At 41.1% G+C, this 19,573-nt stretch overlaps 1 protein-coding gene across 1 annotated transcript; it reads left to right on the top strand.

Moving 5' to 3' along the window:
• Window positions 1–1,319: 1,319 nt before the first annotated feature.
• LOC134677531 (zinc finger protein 724-like) lies at window positions 1,320–18,638 on the top strand. The gene is made up of 12 exons (XM_063535996.1): window positions 1,320–1,588; window positions 4,697–4,822; window positions 5,884–6,438; window positions 9,261–9,395; window positions 11,205–11,329; window positions 12,305–12,379; window positions 13,032–13,167; window positions 13,536–13,739; window positions 14,961–15,182; window positions 16,501–16,602; window positions 17,658–17,756; window positions 18,330–18,638. Exons 1-12 carry the CDS (start codon window positions 1,436–1,438, stop codon window positions 18,570–18,572), a joined length of 2,175 nt encoding a protein of 724 aa, XP_063392066.1. The 5' UTR covers window positions 1,320–1,435; the 3' UTR covers window positions 18,573–18,638.
• The last annotated feature ends 935 nt before the right edge of the window (window positions 18,639–19,573 follow it).

The raw sequence follows: 19,573 nt of genomic DNA, 5'->3' as shown, positions 1-19,573 counted from the left end.
ATACCGAACTGAATATTCAGTTGGGCTAAAACCGCATGTGTTTTTTAACCTTCCCTCTGGAAAGGCCAATGCCTAAAAACGGAATTTGTTTATTCGGTAAATATTCGGCAGTTCGAACCGAACTATTCGGCTGAATACGAACATTGAACCAAATATTCGTATTCAGCAAAGTCCATATTCGGCTCATCCCTCATCTCATAGTTGACCGAAGCGTTAGCGAAGGTCTCCGTGTTGATTATAGTTAGATCCCACAACCGACCTGTTGGTGCGTGGCGCGCGCGCCGCTCCACTAGCACGGGGCCGAGCACGAGCTCATCTTTAACGGCGTGTTCGGAGTACAGCCCCGTCGCCGCGCTCACGCCGGGCGACTCGTCTTTTACACTCACATCTGAGTACGATGGCTCAGCTTGTATGTATACACATTCGCGTTTGGACTCGTCCTTTACATACACATCATCCAGCGGCTCAATCTTCACAGACACTTCCGCGGACGTGGGCTCATATGTTATACACACTTCCTCACAGCGCTGAACCTTTACGCAAACATTCTCTGTACCCTGTAACGGTGAAGACTCCATCGAAATAGGATATTGTTTCAAATCCATACAGAATATACTAAAACAGGAATTAAAGCTACACTACAAAGAACACTGGCTGGAACACTACGTTTTAGAATACTAGGAGATTATTTGAGGATACTATTCTTGCTAAAATAAACTCATTTTGTTCAATTTTCCGCACTTTCCGCAGAAAATCACTGCAAACAAAGACAAATACTATGATTTTTTTTTTCGTCCAGAAATACTATGAGATTATATAATAATCACTACGTTTCCAGCATAGATATAATATATTTAAAGATTACGTCCATGCGAGCTGTTACCACAGAATAACTAATAGTACTCTGTTACTGTAACCCATGACTTATTCTTTAAGTATATTCTATATTCTATATTATATCCAAAGAATCATTAGCATATATCTCTGAATCGACCGATGCTCAGAGGGGCTACCGCGAAAACCGAAATTCGCAAATTGCGGGGATCTTTCTCTTTTACTCCAATGAAGGCGTAATTAGAGTGACAGAGAAAATGCCAGCAATTTGCGAACTTCGATTTTTGCTGTTATAGCCCAGGTCACGGTGCGGTGCGATAGTGTGTTAAGACTTTACGGGTTTTACTACCGAACGCACGCATTTGTTATAAAAAGCTCCGTGAACGCATCGTGATTTGAAAAAAAAAAGCAAATAACTGTCAATGTCATTCATGTCATTGGCATTGCTTGTTGCGAATTTTTGGTCAGTTTGTGATTTCGTGTCGTGAAAATATTGTTTTGCTGAATTGTATGGTTTTAGGGGCTTGTTAATGAGATATAAAAGTAAATATTGATATTATAGCAAACGTTGTTCATAATTCATGTATTTAATCAGCAAAAAATGAGTTCTGTAAAGAAAACTGGCGGCAAACGTCCGGCAAAGCAAATAAGCCATGTGTTATGTTGTCGAGCGTGTCTCGCGACTGAAGAGAGGCTAGTCAACATGCTTGAGCATAAACTTGTTGGAGAGTTCTTCCGTGTTACAGGGATTGTTGTGAGTATTGGCCATAGAAGGTAGGATCCTATAGAAGTGGTATAAGGTATGATTGGTCGAATTTATTTGTTGCCCACCATAATACATACTTAATTTACGGTGGGGAACAAATAAAATGTGATACTGTGACAAATAATAGCTCTTTCGCTGCTACACCTACTGAAAGATACATAAGACTATCCTGTTCGGTCACTTCCCCCCACATTTCATGCCAGATCCAGTTATATTCTAGATCAGCCATTCTCAAACTGTGTTCCGCGGAACCCTAGGCTTCCGCAAACCCTCTGTTGGGGCTCCGCGAAAATACTTGTAATAATAAGAAAAAAACCAGCTCTTCTATAGATATATCTAGTCATTCTGGTCCACAGTGATGAACGAAATTTGGTTGGTGCTCCGTCAAATATTTCGCTTGCCAAAAGGGTTCCGTCACCAAAAAAGTTTGATAACCGCTGTACTAGATTCAGTATTGGGAGGCTGGTAGTTGGTTGAGATAGTGTGTACAGTAAAAAAAAGATACTTATTTACCAACACAAAATGTTTGAATGAATTGCATGTACAATAAAATATCAGAATTTATAAATATTAGGGTAGTAAAATGGATGAGACTCAGCTAGACTGCTGACTTTCAGTCTCCAACCAAAAAAAAAAACCGGGCAAGTGCGAGTCGGACTCGCGCACGAAGGGTTCCGTACCATAATGCAAAAAAAATACAAAAAAAGCAAAAAAAACGGTCACCCATCCAAGTACTGACCATTCCCGACGTTGCTTAACTTTGGTCAAAAATCACGTTTGTTGTATGGGAGCCCCATTTAAATCTTTATTTTATTCTGTTTTTAGTATTTGTTGTTATAGCGGCAACAGAAATACATCATCTGTGAAAATTTCAACTGTCTAGCTATCACGGTTCGTGAGATACAGCCTGGTGACAGACGGACGGACGGACGGACGGACTGACAGCGAAGTCTTAGTAATAGAGTCCCGTTTTACCCTTTGGGTACAGAACCCTAAAAATTTAAGCTAATTCTTAACAGTTATTTAATAACTAACCTAACTATAGTCGGTCAAACCAATTTATCAGCAAATAAGAACAAAGAAAACCATAGGCGTACCTAGCATTTATTCAATTACACAAACGGGTCTACCGCGATATAATTTCTTACCTTTAATTCCGACGTTTCAGCTGCGTTGCACCAGCTGTGGTCACGGAAAGACTTTCCGTCTTCCCATGTACAAAACGCGAGAGTTTAAAGTGTTATATTGTACCTAGCATTTTTTAAAGGGTGGGGCAGAAGTAGGGTTTCTGGTTTCTCGGCCTTTTTAATTTCTCGAGGCACGGGAATTCTCGACCAAGATTTCTCGAGTTTCTCGAGTATCTCGAGAAATTTTGAAAGCTCCAAAAAACACCATGTTATTTTTTTTTTGCTTTTTTACAAATCAGACTCGTAGGAATCGTAGGTGAGATCAATAATCAAACATATGGTACATTTTTAGTCACCATAAATTGCACAACAGCAAAAAAAAAACTATAGGTGCAGGCGTGCGCACCGGCGATATGTTATGCTATAGTATATTTCTTTAGGTATTCAACAAAATGTAAACAAACCACAATATGGTATTTTATTAGGCAGCAATATTCAAGTCAATAAATTTAACTCGATGTGACAAAACTTACAGAAGTTTTACTACGTAATATTAATTACACGTACTTACTCAACGTAACAATAAAGCTGCTAAAATTGTAATATTTTGCTAATAGGAATATATCGGGATGATTTGATTTATCAATAGTAATTTAGTTTTGTAATATTTGTAATTACACTTATTACATGGTCCTATAATTCGTTACAAAAAAATTTAAAGCGTTTTTCAATAAAAAGTAGTGTCTTTTGAATATCATGAATCATGATAGTCCAAAAGTTTCAAAACATGAAAATCGGTTAAAGCTAGAACGATAGGGGACGGATCAAGGTAGTTTTTTATTTGGTTGGTAATAAATGTTTTAAATATAGGTTCCTAACTGAAAATGTAAAAAAAAACAACATTGTTCATATTTATTTAACAACCTAAAGAAATACATATATTATAGACACATCATGTGTTATACGCGTGTTTTCTTTTTACTTATCACAAGAGATTTATTTCTCGAGTTCTCGAGGCATTGAATATTTTTTTCCCGTCACGACTTAGGACAAATTTCTCGAGATTTCTCGCCTCGGGAATTCTCGAGCAGAAACCCTAGGCAGAAGTATGGTTATGTGCCTTAATTATTCCTAAAAATGTTTAGCTTCTCATCAGACCACAGACCAGGGTGGGGCAAGTTGCCCCACTTGCCCCACCGTGCGTACGCCTATGAAGAAAACTATACTCATAGTTTTCTTTTGGGTATTAGTAATAGTATAAGACAAAGATAGTATGATTTTCTCTGTCTATGTTTGAAATAAGACTCATTTGACAAACTATAACTTACGAACTAAGTAACTAACTACTTTTTCCGATATCATAAAGTTTTTTTTAATAATACAATGATGGTGGCAAACAGGAATACGGCCCGCCCGATGGTAAGCGGTAACCGTAGCCCATAAGTGCCTGTGACGTCAGCAACAGTGATTTTACAATTCGTTGCACCTGTCACCGATGTGAAATTGGGGCCAGATGAATAGTTCACTGCCAAGACGATGCTATTGGACAGGTTATCATTTCTAAGGCTCTATGAGTAATTGAGTAATACATACTTACTACTTACTCCTCTGGTGCAGCAACCCAAAGTGTGTCTTGGTCTCCCACATGATAAAGATTTAAACTAGAATAAGATGGGAGACCTTTTCATAGGTCTCTGGGCGGCTAGAGGTTAAGAAACAATTCACAGTTGCAATTTCTACCTTTCTTCTTCTTCCTCGTTCCCTCAATGCTGAGGATCGCGACCACATGCAACATCTCTCCATTGATTGCGGTCATAAGCCAAGTGGACCGCACGGTGCAGGCTGCCGCCACTCGTCTTCTTCATGGCGTCAGACCATCTCTTACGAGCCCCACCCTGAGCGCGTTTGCCATTCATTCGCCCCAAGATGATACACTTCTCCATATCATGCATTGGTTCTACCTTTCTAGGTAAGTGAGAAGGACAAGCTTCCGCTGCACTTGTGCATTTGGTGCACTGCATTCATGCAGCGCTGCGCTGCGTTCAGAGCCAAGTGTCTTCGGGCCAACGAGTTGCTACTACCTTTGAAGGGAGAAGTAAGGATACTTTTAAGGCACAGGGCGGACACACCATTGTAACATTAAATGCTTTAGAATAGAATAGATTTATTCGTAAGCACAAACAATCGGAACAGTACATAAAATAAATAAATAAATACTCTAGGACATTCTTACACAGATTGACTGAGTCCCACAGTAAGCTCAAGAAGGCTTGTGTTGTGGGTACTCAGACAACGATATACATATATAATATACAAATACTTAAATACATAGAAAACACCCATGACTCAGGAACAAATATCTGTATCATCATACAAATAAATGCCCTTACTCGAACCCAGGACCATCGGCTTCGCAGGCAGGGTCACTACCCACTAGGCCAGACCGGTCGTCATGTATAAAAGAATACATACATAGTATAAAAGAAAACACAAAATAAGATTAAAGTGCCACGAAATGGCCCCATCTCAGCATGTTGCTGGTGGCTTCCAGCGCTGATCTTCCGATGAGACCATCAAGTGAGAAGAATCAGGGAGGAGAACAGACAAGAAGAAAAAAGACATACATACAGTAAACAGTTAGTTAAAAAAGAAAAAAATTACACAGCACAGTTACAACTATTCTCATTTCAAAGAAAAGATTACATAACGTAGCCCATTTTCCTCCCTGGATATCAACATCGTCTATAATGAGCCATCAGCCGGGTCCAGAGTCCACACATATATAGCAAGCATACACGGGAGACAATTGCCTTATTTATTATGTCCCTATTTGGCTATTTCTTATTAAATATCTTAAGAACGGGTCACTCACGTATTTTAAGTTGAAAAACGCTCGGCATGTTTCACTCCGCAGCCCATGTCCATGTTTCTGCGGCCCGCAGTCTGCGCCGGTCCGTCACCGTAAACGCAAGCTTCTGATGACACTCCTCGGTACGGTGTGAAACATGTCGAGCGTTTTTCGACTTAAAATACGTGAGTGACCCGTTCTTAATATATTTAATATGTCTGTGTCTCACGGAAGTTCTGTTATTAAAATTGGCTATTTCTTATACGAGTATCCTACCCTTTTTTTAATGTACTATTTTTTTTTTCTAGTTGACTATAGACTCCGTTCGTGCCATGGACCGCTTAGCCAACCGACTGATTGACCTGACTCGAACTAACATCGAGATTGACAGCATAGACGGACTAGCCACGCCGCTTGCTATAGAGCAACCTATAGCAACTGATAAATTAAAAAAAGCATTGTTTATGGAAATACAGACTTACAACGAAAACGAGATAAAGATCAATGTTGTAAAAAATGATACAGATAATATAATAAATGAAACTGATGACGTATTTGATGTAGAATACCTTGATACGTTTGAAGATGATATTTATGAAAATATAGCATCAACAAATGAAGCCAACAGTGATGTTAATAATGCAGAAAAAGTTACCATTGATAAGATTGAGACAAGGAACAGAAATGTAAATACATCTGTGCAAATCAAAAGGAAGAGATATAATAATTATACAGACAATGAATTTGATAATGCAGATCGAAGAAGAAAGAAGTTGAGGTCCGCAGACGACGGTTTTTTGCCAACAGTGGATTTGGAAGAATTTAAGATGACCTGTAACGTGGACGTTGAAATATTAACGCATGTAAGAATCTACATATTAATATCTATGTAATATCAGTTTTTGTTCGTTATTAAATAAATAATAAATGTAAATCAATAAATAAAATAAGTTTGACGTTTAAAATATTATATTATTTTAAACGTCAAACTCCTATGAAATTATGACGTATAAATAAATAACACTTGCACCGCGTGGGCTATTAACATCGCTGCAGACTTTTCTTGGTCTGACTCTAGTAATGCTGAAAAATAAATTCCTAAGGCTATATTTCATACGACAGCTAAACAATCGAACAAGAAAGCGACCACGCGATTCGAACAAGTTTTCGTATGCACCCTAAATAGGAATTTGAGTAAAATAGGTGAAAAGATTATGGTTAATATTTGCTGTTTATTTCTTAATGCCCTGTTTTTCTAATGTCGGTAGATCCCTAGAATTAATATTTTTTTCATCACACTCGCTCAGTAAATGTGAAATCACTCAGGTTTAGCGGGAGTTATAGAAAAAGCGGTCTCCCCAGGGAGTTATGAAGATTCTAGTGCCATAATTAACAGTTCTTTGTCTTTATACTTAATTTTTGTATCGCAAGTGTGATGAAAAACATTGTGTGTAACTCGGGGCGTAATAATATTGCAAACTTACTCTCGTTTGCAATATTCAACTTACGCCCCATGTTGCACAATGTACTATTACAGTACATATGGCGCTAATTTACCGCCCTGGTGAGGTAACTATTTAGCAATATACTCGTACATGCGTATGTCAAAAAATTTAAGGGTACTGTAAAACGTACAGTCGAGGAATTTAAATTCCGACCCATTTCGTACTTTCTCACAGTGACAACCGTATGAGGTCTCTAGCGGCTTTCATATTGATTGTCACTGTGACAAAGTACGAAATGGGTCGGAATTTAAATTCCTTGACTGTACAATACACCTGCGGAAAGTTAATTCGCAACTCGTGTCGATTTAAAATAGTCCATTCGGTCGTGTTAGCACTTGTAACGTAATGTAGGTACTATTTTTTCGCGATTTCAGTGTTGATCCCATAACCCCTCTGGTGTTGCGAGTCTCCATGGGCGACGGTAATCGCTTACCATCAGGCGATCCCGCTCTTTTGCTTAGGGGCTGTTCATAAATTACGTCATCTATTTTTGACCCCCCCTCCTCCCTAAAATCTTGATTTTACGGGGTCATTTCATTTCATTTTCATTTCATTTATTGAATGCCAACCATGGTATTACAAGGTGTTTACATACTATATTAATATATAACATTATAAAGTACAGCATGGACCCTGCTAGGGCGTGACAAATCTTAAAATATAACTTAACCTAGGGAAAAAAATGTAAAATTTACACTTAAAACTAATACATATTTTCAGCTCCGTCATTCATATATTCTTCGAGAGTGTAAAAAGCTTTAGATATTAAATAATGTTTTAATTTTGTAACAAAAATAGTGTATTTCTCTTCAGCTACTATGTGACTAGGTAAGTTATTGTAGACTTTCATCGACATGGAATGTGGTCCGTTCGAGATCATTTTGAGTTTGGCTATTCCAATCGGCACCAGTTTGTTCCTTGGCCTCAAGTTATGGTTTCCTTTACAAAGGTCTTTAGCTTGGGTACCTATAGAGATAAAAATATTTCCGCACGAATTTGCATGACTCGAGAATGTACAAATTGTACAAGGATGTCAGTGTTAGTATTTTGAGTTTAATAAAATGGGGTCTACATGATTCGTCCACGTATATATTGCTCAAAATTCTAATGCATCTTTTTTGGATTAAGAATAAGTCAGGGGCATTAGTACTATCGCCCCATAAAATAATGCCGTATTGTAACCACGCTTGCGCAAATGCATGATAAGCGGAAGTTGCTGTAGTTAGGTCCGAGGTTTTTTTAATTTCTTTCAGGGCGTAAGTAAATTGGGATAACTTTGAAGAAATCTTATCTATAATAATAATAATAATAAGCCCGCAGGGCAGCTTGTGGCGAGCTGTTGGGGAGTAACGACCCCACGGACCCGAGTGCTCCCGAGAGTCGGTCAGGGTCTCCGTCTCCGGCGTGTCTTCGTCGGCGTGAGTGGACCCCAAGGGGACCCGCAGGACTCTCAGCTCTGGCTTGCCTTCATTGGCCGTCCAGAGAGGAGTCGTTAGAGCTATATGCTCCAGGGGTGGAAGTGTTAAAGGGCATAACGCCGCGAGTAACTTCGGAGAAAGCGCAGCACCACCTCTCGACACCCCTGAGCCGCTCACGTCGGTGTTGCACCTGGCCGTCTTTACGATGGCGCATCAGGTGCCCATCTAACGAGTGGCGAGTCACCACCTGTCTCGATAACTTGTGCAAACAGTGTTATGGCAGGTGTCCGGACTTCTTTGCAATAGCCCAGTCTTTTTCCACCCAAACTTAAACCATAGACCAGTATTCTGACCATATTCTTTACAATAGCTTCCAATGCCTGCTGAAACCGGTTCACGGATATTTATTGATGTACCCGTGAATGGGTTCCAGCAGGCGTTCTACATGACATCAAATCTCTCCAAACGGCCTCTACGTGTTGGATCCATATCCCCACGCACGCCTTATAAATGACCGGGCTCGAAAGACCCGAGAGTTTTAAAACGGAGATACAAATAATAATAATAAAATTCTTTATTGTGCACTACTAAAGAAAAGTACATAATAGAAAAAAAAACAGGACTTAAATGAGTAGGTAACAACAGGCGGACTTATCGCTATAAAGCGATCTCTTCCAGACAACCTTCAGATAGCGAAACAGTGGCAAGAAGTAAGCCTAAGTAATTATGTATTATAAAATGATTAGTCATGTTTGACCACAGGAGGAGCAGATGGCCGAGATACAGGCTCGCCGAGACACCGAGGAGTACAAAAGCTCACGGCACCCGTGCGAGCCCTGCGGGAGGTACTTCAGGTCCTACGACACCTACAGGCACCACAAACTCAAACATGACAGGGTAAAGCCCCGTCTCCATATCGCGCGGCAAACCATCGAATACTGGCTCGCGCGGCAGCCGATGTTCGATGGTTTGCCGCGCGATATGGAGACGGGGCTTAAGATCATCTGCCTCGCGATTTCCAGTCGGATCGGATCAGAGTCGGATTTATATCGAAGTGGCCACGGTGCTCAGTAATATCTGAACGCCTCTATTGGAAACGGAAGTAGATGACATATATTAAAGAAAAATCGGTCAAGTGCGAGTCGGACTCGCGATCCAAGGGTTTCGTACATAAGTCCGACTCACGCTTGAGTGCACATTTCTAATAGGTTTTCCTGTCATCTATAAGTAAATTACTATAAAGGAGAAGGGGGGGGCGGGGAATGGTCGGACAGACAGACGCACGAGTGATCCTATAAGGGTTCCGTTTTTTCCTTTTGAGGTACGGAACCCTAACGCCGGAGCCCTCCAGTGGTTAAGGCCGGATTCGAACCGGCGTCTAGCAGTCAGGGCTAACGCTTTGAACCCCTGGGCCACCCCGCCACGGTGGAACCAGGCCCGATTTCTCCACTATATGCCATCTCACTAAGACTAGGCGTCTTTGACCAACTCTAAAGCCCCGTCTCCATATCGCGCGGCTAACTATCGAACATTGGCTCGCGCGGCAGCCGCGCGCAATGGATACCGGGCCGCCGCGCGAGCCAACTCGATCATTGGCGCGCGAGCCACGCGCCGCGCATAGTCATTGTCGGTTTTTCGATGCGCGGCAAAAAAATGTTCGCGCGCAGTTGGGACGGGTGTGTATGTATTTATTTCAGTTGGCTCGCGGCCTCGCGCAGCCGCATACATGGGTAATGAAAAGTGTCGTACTTTAATTAAATTATACGGCACTAAACAGTTTCTATGGTACAGTAAATGTAGTGATTATCGCAACAGATCATTTTTCTATTTGGCTATACTTCGTTCCGAATAATTTATTTTTGTTATATAATGTGGTCGATCGTCGGATCGCCTGCCGCGCTATAGTTCAAGATGGTGCCAAAATTGGCTCGCGAGTCAAAATACAGGTTTGCCGCGGTCGAGCAATGCTCGCGCGGCCGCCGCGCGATATCGAGACGCGGCTTAAGGGCAAGCAATATGCGTTTGCACCTCCTATACGAATTCCTTACGGATTTACGATATAGCGAGAAAGGCTGGTGCCCGAGCATCCCGGCAGCTCCGATGTATCCGATGGCGACTGTCCCGGCTTTTAGCCACGGCTCATGAGAGCCCGGGGTCCGCTTTGGCAACTAATCTCAAGAATTGGCGGGTTGATTCTGAGAGGAAATATGTAATATAAAAACAGAACATTTTTTTTTGAAGTGAAAACTTCTTTAGCGGCGCTGTGCACTTTTTGAGGTGGGGAAAAAATGTTAAACTCGAAACAGCGTAAGGCGTAACCCTCTCTTTCTACTGCGCGGCGAAAATGTATGCCTGAGCCTGCTGTTTCATTTAGGCGGCGTAGGGCGCTTGCGTGACGTCACGTGTGACGGACAATGTCATTGTTTTTTTATTTAAATGCCATCTGTGAGTTTTGTCTCAAACTGGTATTAATATAACTGTAGTACTCACAGTGATGTGCTTATGGGTGTCATGTAATCCGACGAAAAAATGCTAGATGGCGTTAACCTCAATTATACATAGTGCTGCAGATGTTTTGCACTAGATGGCGCTGTTATTAATATTTTGAGTTACAATGTCCTTAAGTTTTCACTTCTGCCGGCACTCCCGGAGTGCAACCCGTTGTTTTTTTTATACTTCCGACTCGAAATTGGCTTTGTTTTTCAGAAAGGACAACATAAGTGTCCGGTGTGCACGATTCGTTTTGGCAGGAAAGGCAAACTGTGGTTGCACTACGACACGCACCGTATCAAGTATGTGTGCAGGGAGTGCGGGTTCGTTTCCCGGACGAGGTATGTATACTAGATACGTGCAAAACGCTTCACTGAGTTCCGCGGTACTGATAGTTCCACTACTTGACGTTAGATGTCGACCACGAAATAACGCGCGTTTTGGTAAGAGAACTGTTGAATTGAGTTACCACTCTATCTTTACTTGTTTGTACTAGATATGTTTCTTTTCTCTTAGTGACGAATGTGCTATTTATACTAGATTTTTACTCTTTGCGACTCTATACATCTCTAAGGATAATTTTTTTTTTTATTTATTATTTAATAGGACCTTTATACATTTGTACATATCGGCCCTATAAAGGATAATTTGATAAACTATATAATCTTATAGTTCTGACACCTAGTGACATTTACACCTCTAAATATTATAGATTGCTTTTTTTGTGTTTTGTATCTGTATTTTTTATATTATTATTATAGTTTTTTTACGTGATTCGACATTAAGACACCATACGTCTCTAAGTAATTAACGTTAGTTTTGTGTAAAAAGTGTAATATGAGTTTAGGTGAATTTCGCCAAAAAAAAATTATATTTGGTTTGTTTTTTCAATTTTTTGGATGTATTTGTACATAAAAAATAAATGTTATAGGTAAACTTGTCACTTGAAATTGATTTTTACATTTTTTTTTGTATAACCAGCTTTTTGCAAAGTGTTACTTGTCATTTTTTGACATCTATCAATAAGGATATTTAGACTACGTCCCATAGCAGCAACATCACCATCAAAAAGGCCTTTAACACTAAGAAACAATAAAAACTTGTTTTTTTTTAATTAATAATATCTCTTAAACTAGACGAATTTCAAAAAAGTTTATAGGACATTTTTGTCTCTAAATATGATCAGGAATACGCTGTTAAAATTATTCGGTTTACTCATGTTACACCGTGTATAGTGTAGTGTGTGTGTAGTGTAGTATATATAGTGTATATAGTAGTAGTGACTATAGTAATGAATAATGAAACCTGCGTCGCAGGGATCAGGCGCGGCTGCACCACTTGTTCCACGCCGGCAAGATATACAGGTGCAAGTACTGCGGGAAAGAGTTCAGGTAACCTGCGTCACAGAATACATAATTGTACCAGGTATAGTGTATATCTTTTGAACTGAGCTAGTTTACTGAGTTAGTCAAAGAGTCTCAAGAATAAATAAATATTATAGGACATTCTTACACAGATTGACTAAGTCCCACAGTAAGCTCAAGAAGGCTTGTGTCAGACAACGATATATACACCATGTTTTTTTTTATTTCCATTAATTTCAAGGGTGCATTCCTGAGCTTAAATCAAGTAACTTTCTCAAAGACACCGATATTCTAATTAATTCCATTTCGGAGATAATCAATATTTTTTTTTCCTATAAGGCCTCTACAAGCGTGTACACTTGCCTTAGGGCCGGTTTACATATTGATTGGTGTTTAGAAGGAGTTCATACATTTGCTACTAAACTTAAGTACAATCTTGGTCGATCAATGTTCGAAATGACATTGATATGTCACAGATTTCAATTGTTTGGTTGAGTTAAATGTAATGCCCGTGTTACAACAACGCTATATGCTACATTTAATTACCATTTAAAATTATTTTTTTGTTTTAAAAAAGCACTCCCTTCGGTCGTGTTTTAATTTATCTTCACTCGTTTCGAATCTCCTCTTTTCCGCACTTGTATCGTAAATAAATATATTCTGTGGCATTGTTCACCAGGAAGCAATCCACGTACCTCGGCCACGTTCGCCTGCGCCACAAGACCCTGAACGTGGCGTGCGAAATGTGTGGAGAGACCTTTATCAACCAGATGGGCCTCAGCATGCACAAGTCGTACGAGCACGGCGTGCTAAAGGTGACTTCTCGGAAACATTCGTATTTGTCAACATCAGTACTTTTTGTACCGAGACTAACTGAAATAGGAAGACACGTTCGTACGTTTCCGTGAAAATACGATGGAAAATAATTATGCACTACATCTGTACACACATGTGAAGTACCACTATCGTAAGATGAATGTTTACACTACAATGTTAAATACGGTCAAAATTCATGAAGAACCTTAATTTGGCAATAACTCGAAAACCGTGCCACTTTTACTGGGGTCATGTTAAGTCGGTTTGGGTCCTCTTGGCTTGGTCTACCTCCAGTGTCACTGTGACGTGTCACTTATGGGACACCCTGCAGGTCTTCTTAATTCTCTGAGTAAAATTTTGTTGCCAGCTGAGAAAAAAGTATCGCGAATGCAAGACCTGCTCAGTGACGTTCATAAGCGAAGACGCCTTGAAGAAGCACCAGGAAGCCGGGGTCCATAAAGATGACGGGGATCATGCTACGATGAGTCCGTGCGTGCAGTGCGGGGACAACTTCGATAGTGAGGACGCACTGAAGGAACATGCGGACGCGGAGCACCCGAGCTGCGAAGTGGTTAGTATGTAGTGTGTGCTGTCAAGACGGCGTCGGGGATCATGCTGCGATGAGGCCGTGCGTGCAGTGCGGGGACAGCTTCGGTAGTGAGGACGCACTGAAGGAACATGCGGACGCGGAGCACCCGAGCTGCGAAGTGGTTAGTATGTAGTGTGTGCTGTCAAGATGGTGTTGGGGGTCATGCTGCGATGAGCCCGTGCGTGCAGTGCGGGGACAGCTTCGGTAGTGAGGACGCACTGAAGGCACATGCGGACGCGGAGCACCCGGGCTGCGAAGTGGTTAGTATGTAGTGTGTGCTGTCAAGATGGTGTCGGGTTCATGCTGCGATGAGCCCGTGCGTGCAGTGCGGGACAACTTCGATAGTGAGGACGAACTGAAGGACCATGCGGACGCGGAGCACCCGAGCTGCGAAGTGGTTAGTATGTAGTGTGTGCTGTCAAGATGGCGTCGGGGGTCATGCTGCGATGAGCCCGTGCGTGCAGTGCGGGGACAGCTTCGGTAGTGAGGACGCACTGAAGGCACATGCGGACGCGGAGCACCCGAGCTGCGAAGTGGTTAGTATGTAGTGTGTGCTGTCAAGATGGCGTCGGGGATCATGCTGCGATGAGGCCGTGCGTGCAGTGCGGGGACAGCTTCAATAGAGAGGACGCACTGAAGGCACATGCGTACGCGGAACACCCGAGCTGGGAAGTGGTTAGTATGTAGTGTGTGCTGTCAAGATGGCGTTGGGGGTCATGCTGCGATGAGCCCGTGCGTGCAGTGCGGGGACAACTTCGGTAGTGAGGACGCATCGAAGGAACATGCGGACGCGGAGCACCCGAGCTGCGAAGTGGTTAGTATGAAGTGTGTGCTGTTAAGATGGCGTCGGGGGTCATGCTGCGATGAGGCCGTGCGTGCAGTGCGGGGACAGCTTCGGTAGTGAGGACGCACTGAAGTAACATGCGGACGCGGAGCACCCGAGCTGCGAAGTGGTTAGTGTGTTTGCTATAACCAATTTTCTTTTGTGCAAATAACGTTAAATAAATAATAAGTATTATACCTGGACTTATTAAAACAACAGAATATACTTTTACTATTTTAATCGAGTCACATAATACGTACATATGAAAATGGATAATACCTAATTACACATCACAAATAAGATAGCGCTATAACAATTACAAAAGAAATATGTCAAAATTGTCGATGACCACAGCAACTTTTTAATTTCCCCCTTTTCAGTGCAACTCGACATTCCTGAACGCGGAGTCATACGACGTGCACATAGCCCGCAAGCATCTCGGTAAAGGCGACTCCAAAAACGCGAAGGAAAAGGCCGCGAATCTTCGCGCGCTGGCCCTCGGCCAGGAGCCGCCCTACCGGTACCGGTACCGGTACCCGGCGAAGCCAATACAGAAACACAACTATAATCAGTGCTGCGAGCACTGTGGCAAATTGTTTGCGGTGAGTAGTTTTATTTTTCATTTTGGGAGCCAGCGTTCTCAGGTATATGTGTTTAAACATACGCTTGCGAAATCTGCTGTGTGTATTTGAATATTTTGAATCCGTTTATTATTGAACATATTGCATACATATTTTATGAAAAGTATACACAAAGACAAATATAACAAGTGTTGCGAGCACTGCGGGAAAATGTTCGCGGTGAGCAGACGTTTTTCTTCATTTTGAGAGCCAGCTTTCTCGGGTGTATGTGTTTAACCATACGCCTGCGAAAGCTGCTGTATGTATTTGAATATTTTGAATCCGTTTATTATTGGACATATTGTATACATACGTCATTAAAAGTATACAGAAAGACAAATGTAATAAGTCAAATAAGTGCTGCGAGCACTGCGGGAAGATGTTCGCGGTGAACAGACGTTTTTCTTCATTTTGAGAGCCAGCTTTCTCAGGTGTATGTGTTTAACCATACGCCTGCGAAAGCTGCTGTGTGGTTTTGAATGTTATTTGCTTGACGGCCGTCGCCGGATACGTTTTATTTGATAGCGGTGAAGCCAATCCCAAATGCACGTCCTGTACCTTTCGCACTACGGTAATTTTCCTCTTCTGATGATAGTTCATCCTCCAAGTAATGTATATAAGCTAAATGAAGGTCGTCCATTTTCTCTCCCGGATACGTTTCGTTTGACCTTCGGGGCTGACGGTGTGTTAAGGCGCCATGGAACTTTCCACATATCGTCACCGTCAAGATGGCCGACTTTTTTCGTCCGCTATATGACAGCACCGCTTTCCTAGGTTACCAAAGCTTAACGAATAACCTCATTTAGTTTGGGTTTTATAAGAGTCGTCTTCCTGAGTAGTAGGTGATTTTGGATTGAAAACTAGAGTCGTTTTTATCTTCTGATTACAAAATTATATAGTACAGTATAATGAGTAACATCAAAAAGATTAAAAACTAAACATAAAAACTACCTAAAATTAAAAACTAAACTAATAAAAATTAAAATAAATCTAAAAAAGACCCCCGCGGCATTGTGCCAAAGATGCTGGCAGCATTTCCTCGCTGAATGGCAATACTAATGCGTTGCGAGAGAAAGCTGCCAGCTCTCTGGTCACCGGTAGTATTGGCCAGCTTTTTCGACAGTTATATAATATAAATAATATATAGATGGTCAAGCAAATCTTGTCAGTAGAAAAAGGCGCGAAATTCAAATTTTCTATGAGTCGCTATCCCTTCGCGCCTACATTTTTCAAATTTGCCGCCTTTTTCTACTGACAAGATCTGCTTGACCAAGTTTAGTTAATCTGTTTGTTTGTGTAGAACTCCTTCCAACTCCGCAATCATCTGAGGAGGCACACGGGAGAGCGGCCGTTCGCCTGCGACAATTGCCCGAAGCGCTTCGACTTGAAAGCTAAATTAGTGGTAAAGTAATACTTTTTTTTTAAGTTAGACCAGGCTAAGTTGGCAGCGATTTTGATAGCCCAGGCCACAGAATAAGTGAGATTACTACCGTACAGAAAGGAAACTTCCTACATAACAGAAGTTTGACAGCGATTCAGGGACGAATCATACTGTTCCTTTCTAATGTATGGCACAATCCATTTCGGCTATTTAGGGTTGTCAAAATTCAAGTCATTATCTTACCTGTGGTCGTGCACGCAAAGGGACGTCAAGTTGTGCCAACACTAATGCTCTGAGCAATGCTGAGCCGAACAGAGCCGAGAAAGCCCGAACGCTCTAGTTTTCTTCTCATGACAAGCGTGTGAATCTATATTTTTTTAAACTTTTTGCGGTGTTTGGTGTGGGAACTTTGGAGCCATGGGGACCTAGCGCGCGTCGCCTCTATGAGGAGCTGTCAAGGCGTCTCATAGAGGCTTCCGGTGACCAGAGGACTGGCCAATATTTTGCAAGCTTTTATTTAGTTTCACCTGACCGTTGTCTGTCTGTGTGTATCAAATCTTGCACGTTAAATTTGATCCACTTCCCGGTTTCCGATTGAGCTGAAATTTTGCATGCATGTATAAATCGGATGACAATGCAATATTATGGTACCACGAGCTGATCTGATGATGGAGAAGAATTGTGTTAGGGGTTTTTAGAATTGTCTCGATGAGTATTAGTTGTCTGTCGTAAGAAAAGTACGATACGTACGAACAGCGATAAAAGATTGTACCAAAAATGAATTTTTTGCCAAAAACTTATTTAACCCCTTATTTATAAACGCGCCACAAACCTCCATTAGCTAATAATCGTTTGTCTTTATCTGACATTTTGTCTTATGTATTTGTAAGAAAGGGATCAAACATAGTTTAACTAAATCAGGCCCGTAAAGTTTTATGAATAATGGTATGTGTTTTATTATGTTATAAAAATGTTATTAAATAATGGAGACCCATTTTAAAAGCTGTAAACGCAAAATTTAGCGTCAGATGGTCCTCTAAGAGGGGATAGGACTTATTGTTTTTGTTTGTGTGCAGATACACATGAAAGTGCACTCCGGGGAGAAGCCCTACAAGTGCGAGCTGTGCAACCTCCACTTCACCTTGAAAAGCAACCTAATGCGACATGTCCGCATCGTAAGTACTATTATATGTAGGGCCACAAGAGAGTGCACACCGAGGTGAAACCCTTCAAGTGCGACTATGCGACCTCCCTTTCACCTTGAAAAGCAACCGAATGCGATATTATAATAAAAATAATTTAGCCTATATACGTCCCACTGCTGGGCACAGGCCTCCTCCCAAGCATGAGAGGGATTGGGCTATAGTCCCCACGCTGGCCCAATGCGGGTTAAGGACTTAACATACATCTTTGAAACCTGCATACATCCGCGATATTATAATAAATCATGAAAATTTCTTTATACTATTTTTTGCACATTGTGCAAGAGTTTTGACACAGGGGTAAATTACTGAAAGGCTACTCGGTTACTGCATGCTCTAAGGTTGCGGCTCACTCCTGATAGAGTTAGACCGTAAAAAGTCTGCAGCGATTTTGATAGCCCACGCATTGCAAGTGTCATTTTAAACGTCAAACTTCTATGAAATTATGACGTATAAATAACACACTGCGTAGGCTATCAAATCCGTTGCAGACTTTTATTGGTGCGACTATAAACCCTTTGACATGAGTTTTTCTCTCTCGTCCAGGTGCACATGGGTATCCGCAAGAATTCTGATTGTGACATCTGCGGTCGCGTGTTCACAACACCGTACACCATGAAGATGCACGTCCGCACCGTCCACAACGGCGAGCCGTGGCCTAAACGCGCTCCGAGGAAGAAACCACAGCAATATACTATAGAAGAGGCTACAGAAGAGACACAAACAAGTTCACAAGATGAACAGACGGAAGAGATTATAGAAGAAATAGTAACTGAGGAAATATATTGACATCTTTTTTACCTCGTCGCCAATTTATATCAAAAGTATCCCACTTCTGAAGTCTTTGAACCGAGTACAAAGAACCTTAGACTAATTATTTTTATAATAAAAACCTATAATAATAATGCATTTTGTTTCTTCTTTTTTCTATGTAGAAGGCTAGCCGAACAGGCTTTAGGTTACTTTTCGTTCATGTCGTCTAAGATATGGGTGAATATGGTATCAATGCATTGAGTGTAATGCCGTGAACACAAATATATGAGATGACAAGCGCGAAAGTGGTTGGGGTAGTTGCTGTGACGTCATAAAGTCGGCAGTACAAAAATGTTATTTATTTTCTTTTAAACATACCATGTGGGATACCAAATGAATTGTGAGTAGATCACAAATATAATAAAATACTGTAACATTTTCAATAAGTACTTGGTCTAACAAATTATTAGAATACGTTCAAATATTTCATAATCCACAGTTGACTTTGAACTGCTCTAAATTTAAAATGGCTGAATGAATTAGTCCAAAATACATACCAAGTGACTATGAATATCCTCTATATAATGTTAAAAAATAATTAACCAGATATATTAAACAATAAGAAAAGTACATGAAGTTGAAAAAAGGTTGATTTTCTGTTACATTAAACTGCAACTATTAAAACGACCAAAAAACCAGACTGTTTAAATATATTTTTCAAATGGCCTTTTCACTAGCATTCATTTTGTATCCATATTGCTATATTAAGAAAAAAACCAAAAAACCTCATTTTTTTTTGTTTGCGGGCGCCATTTTCAAAATGTATTTAGTCTATGTCATTACCATAATTCTGACGAATTCACCCACACTTAATATGTCAAAAACCGTCTAGTCGTTTGCGCTATATAGCTGGTTTGTTACTGCACACCGTTGTATGGGGACCTTGCACTTTGAGACTATGCGCTGAAACTTGGCACAGTTGATTGTTAGCTGGTCTTGAGCAGAAACAGACCGGGAGCCGTCGAGAGCCACCTCTC

Source organism: Cydia fagiglandana, chromosome 26 (assembly GCF_963556715.1).
Source record: "Cydia fagiglandana chromosome 26, ilCydFagi1.1, whole genome shotgun sequence".
In the NCBI taxonomy this organism is placed as follows: domain Eukaryota; kingdom Metazoa; phylum Arthropoda; class Insecta; order Lepidoptera; family Tortricidae; genus Cydia; species Cydia fagiglandana.
This window is presented reverse-complemented; position numbering and strand designations above follow the sequence as displayed.

Coding starts and splice junctions, on each gene's coding strand:
- LOC134677531 (XM_063535996.1), top strand. CDS start 1,436: ATGAGTTCTGTAAAGAAAACTGGCGGCAAACGTCCGGCAAAGCAAATA. Junction 13,168..13,535: donor ACGAGCACGGCGTGCTAAAG/GTGACTTCTCGG, acceptor TTTTGTTGCCAG/CTGAGAAAAAAGTATCGCGA. Junction 13,740..14,960: donor AGCACCCGAGCTGCGAAGTG/GTTAGTATGTAG, acceptor CCCCCTTTTCAG/TGCAACTCGACATTCCTGAA.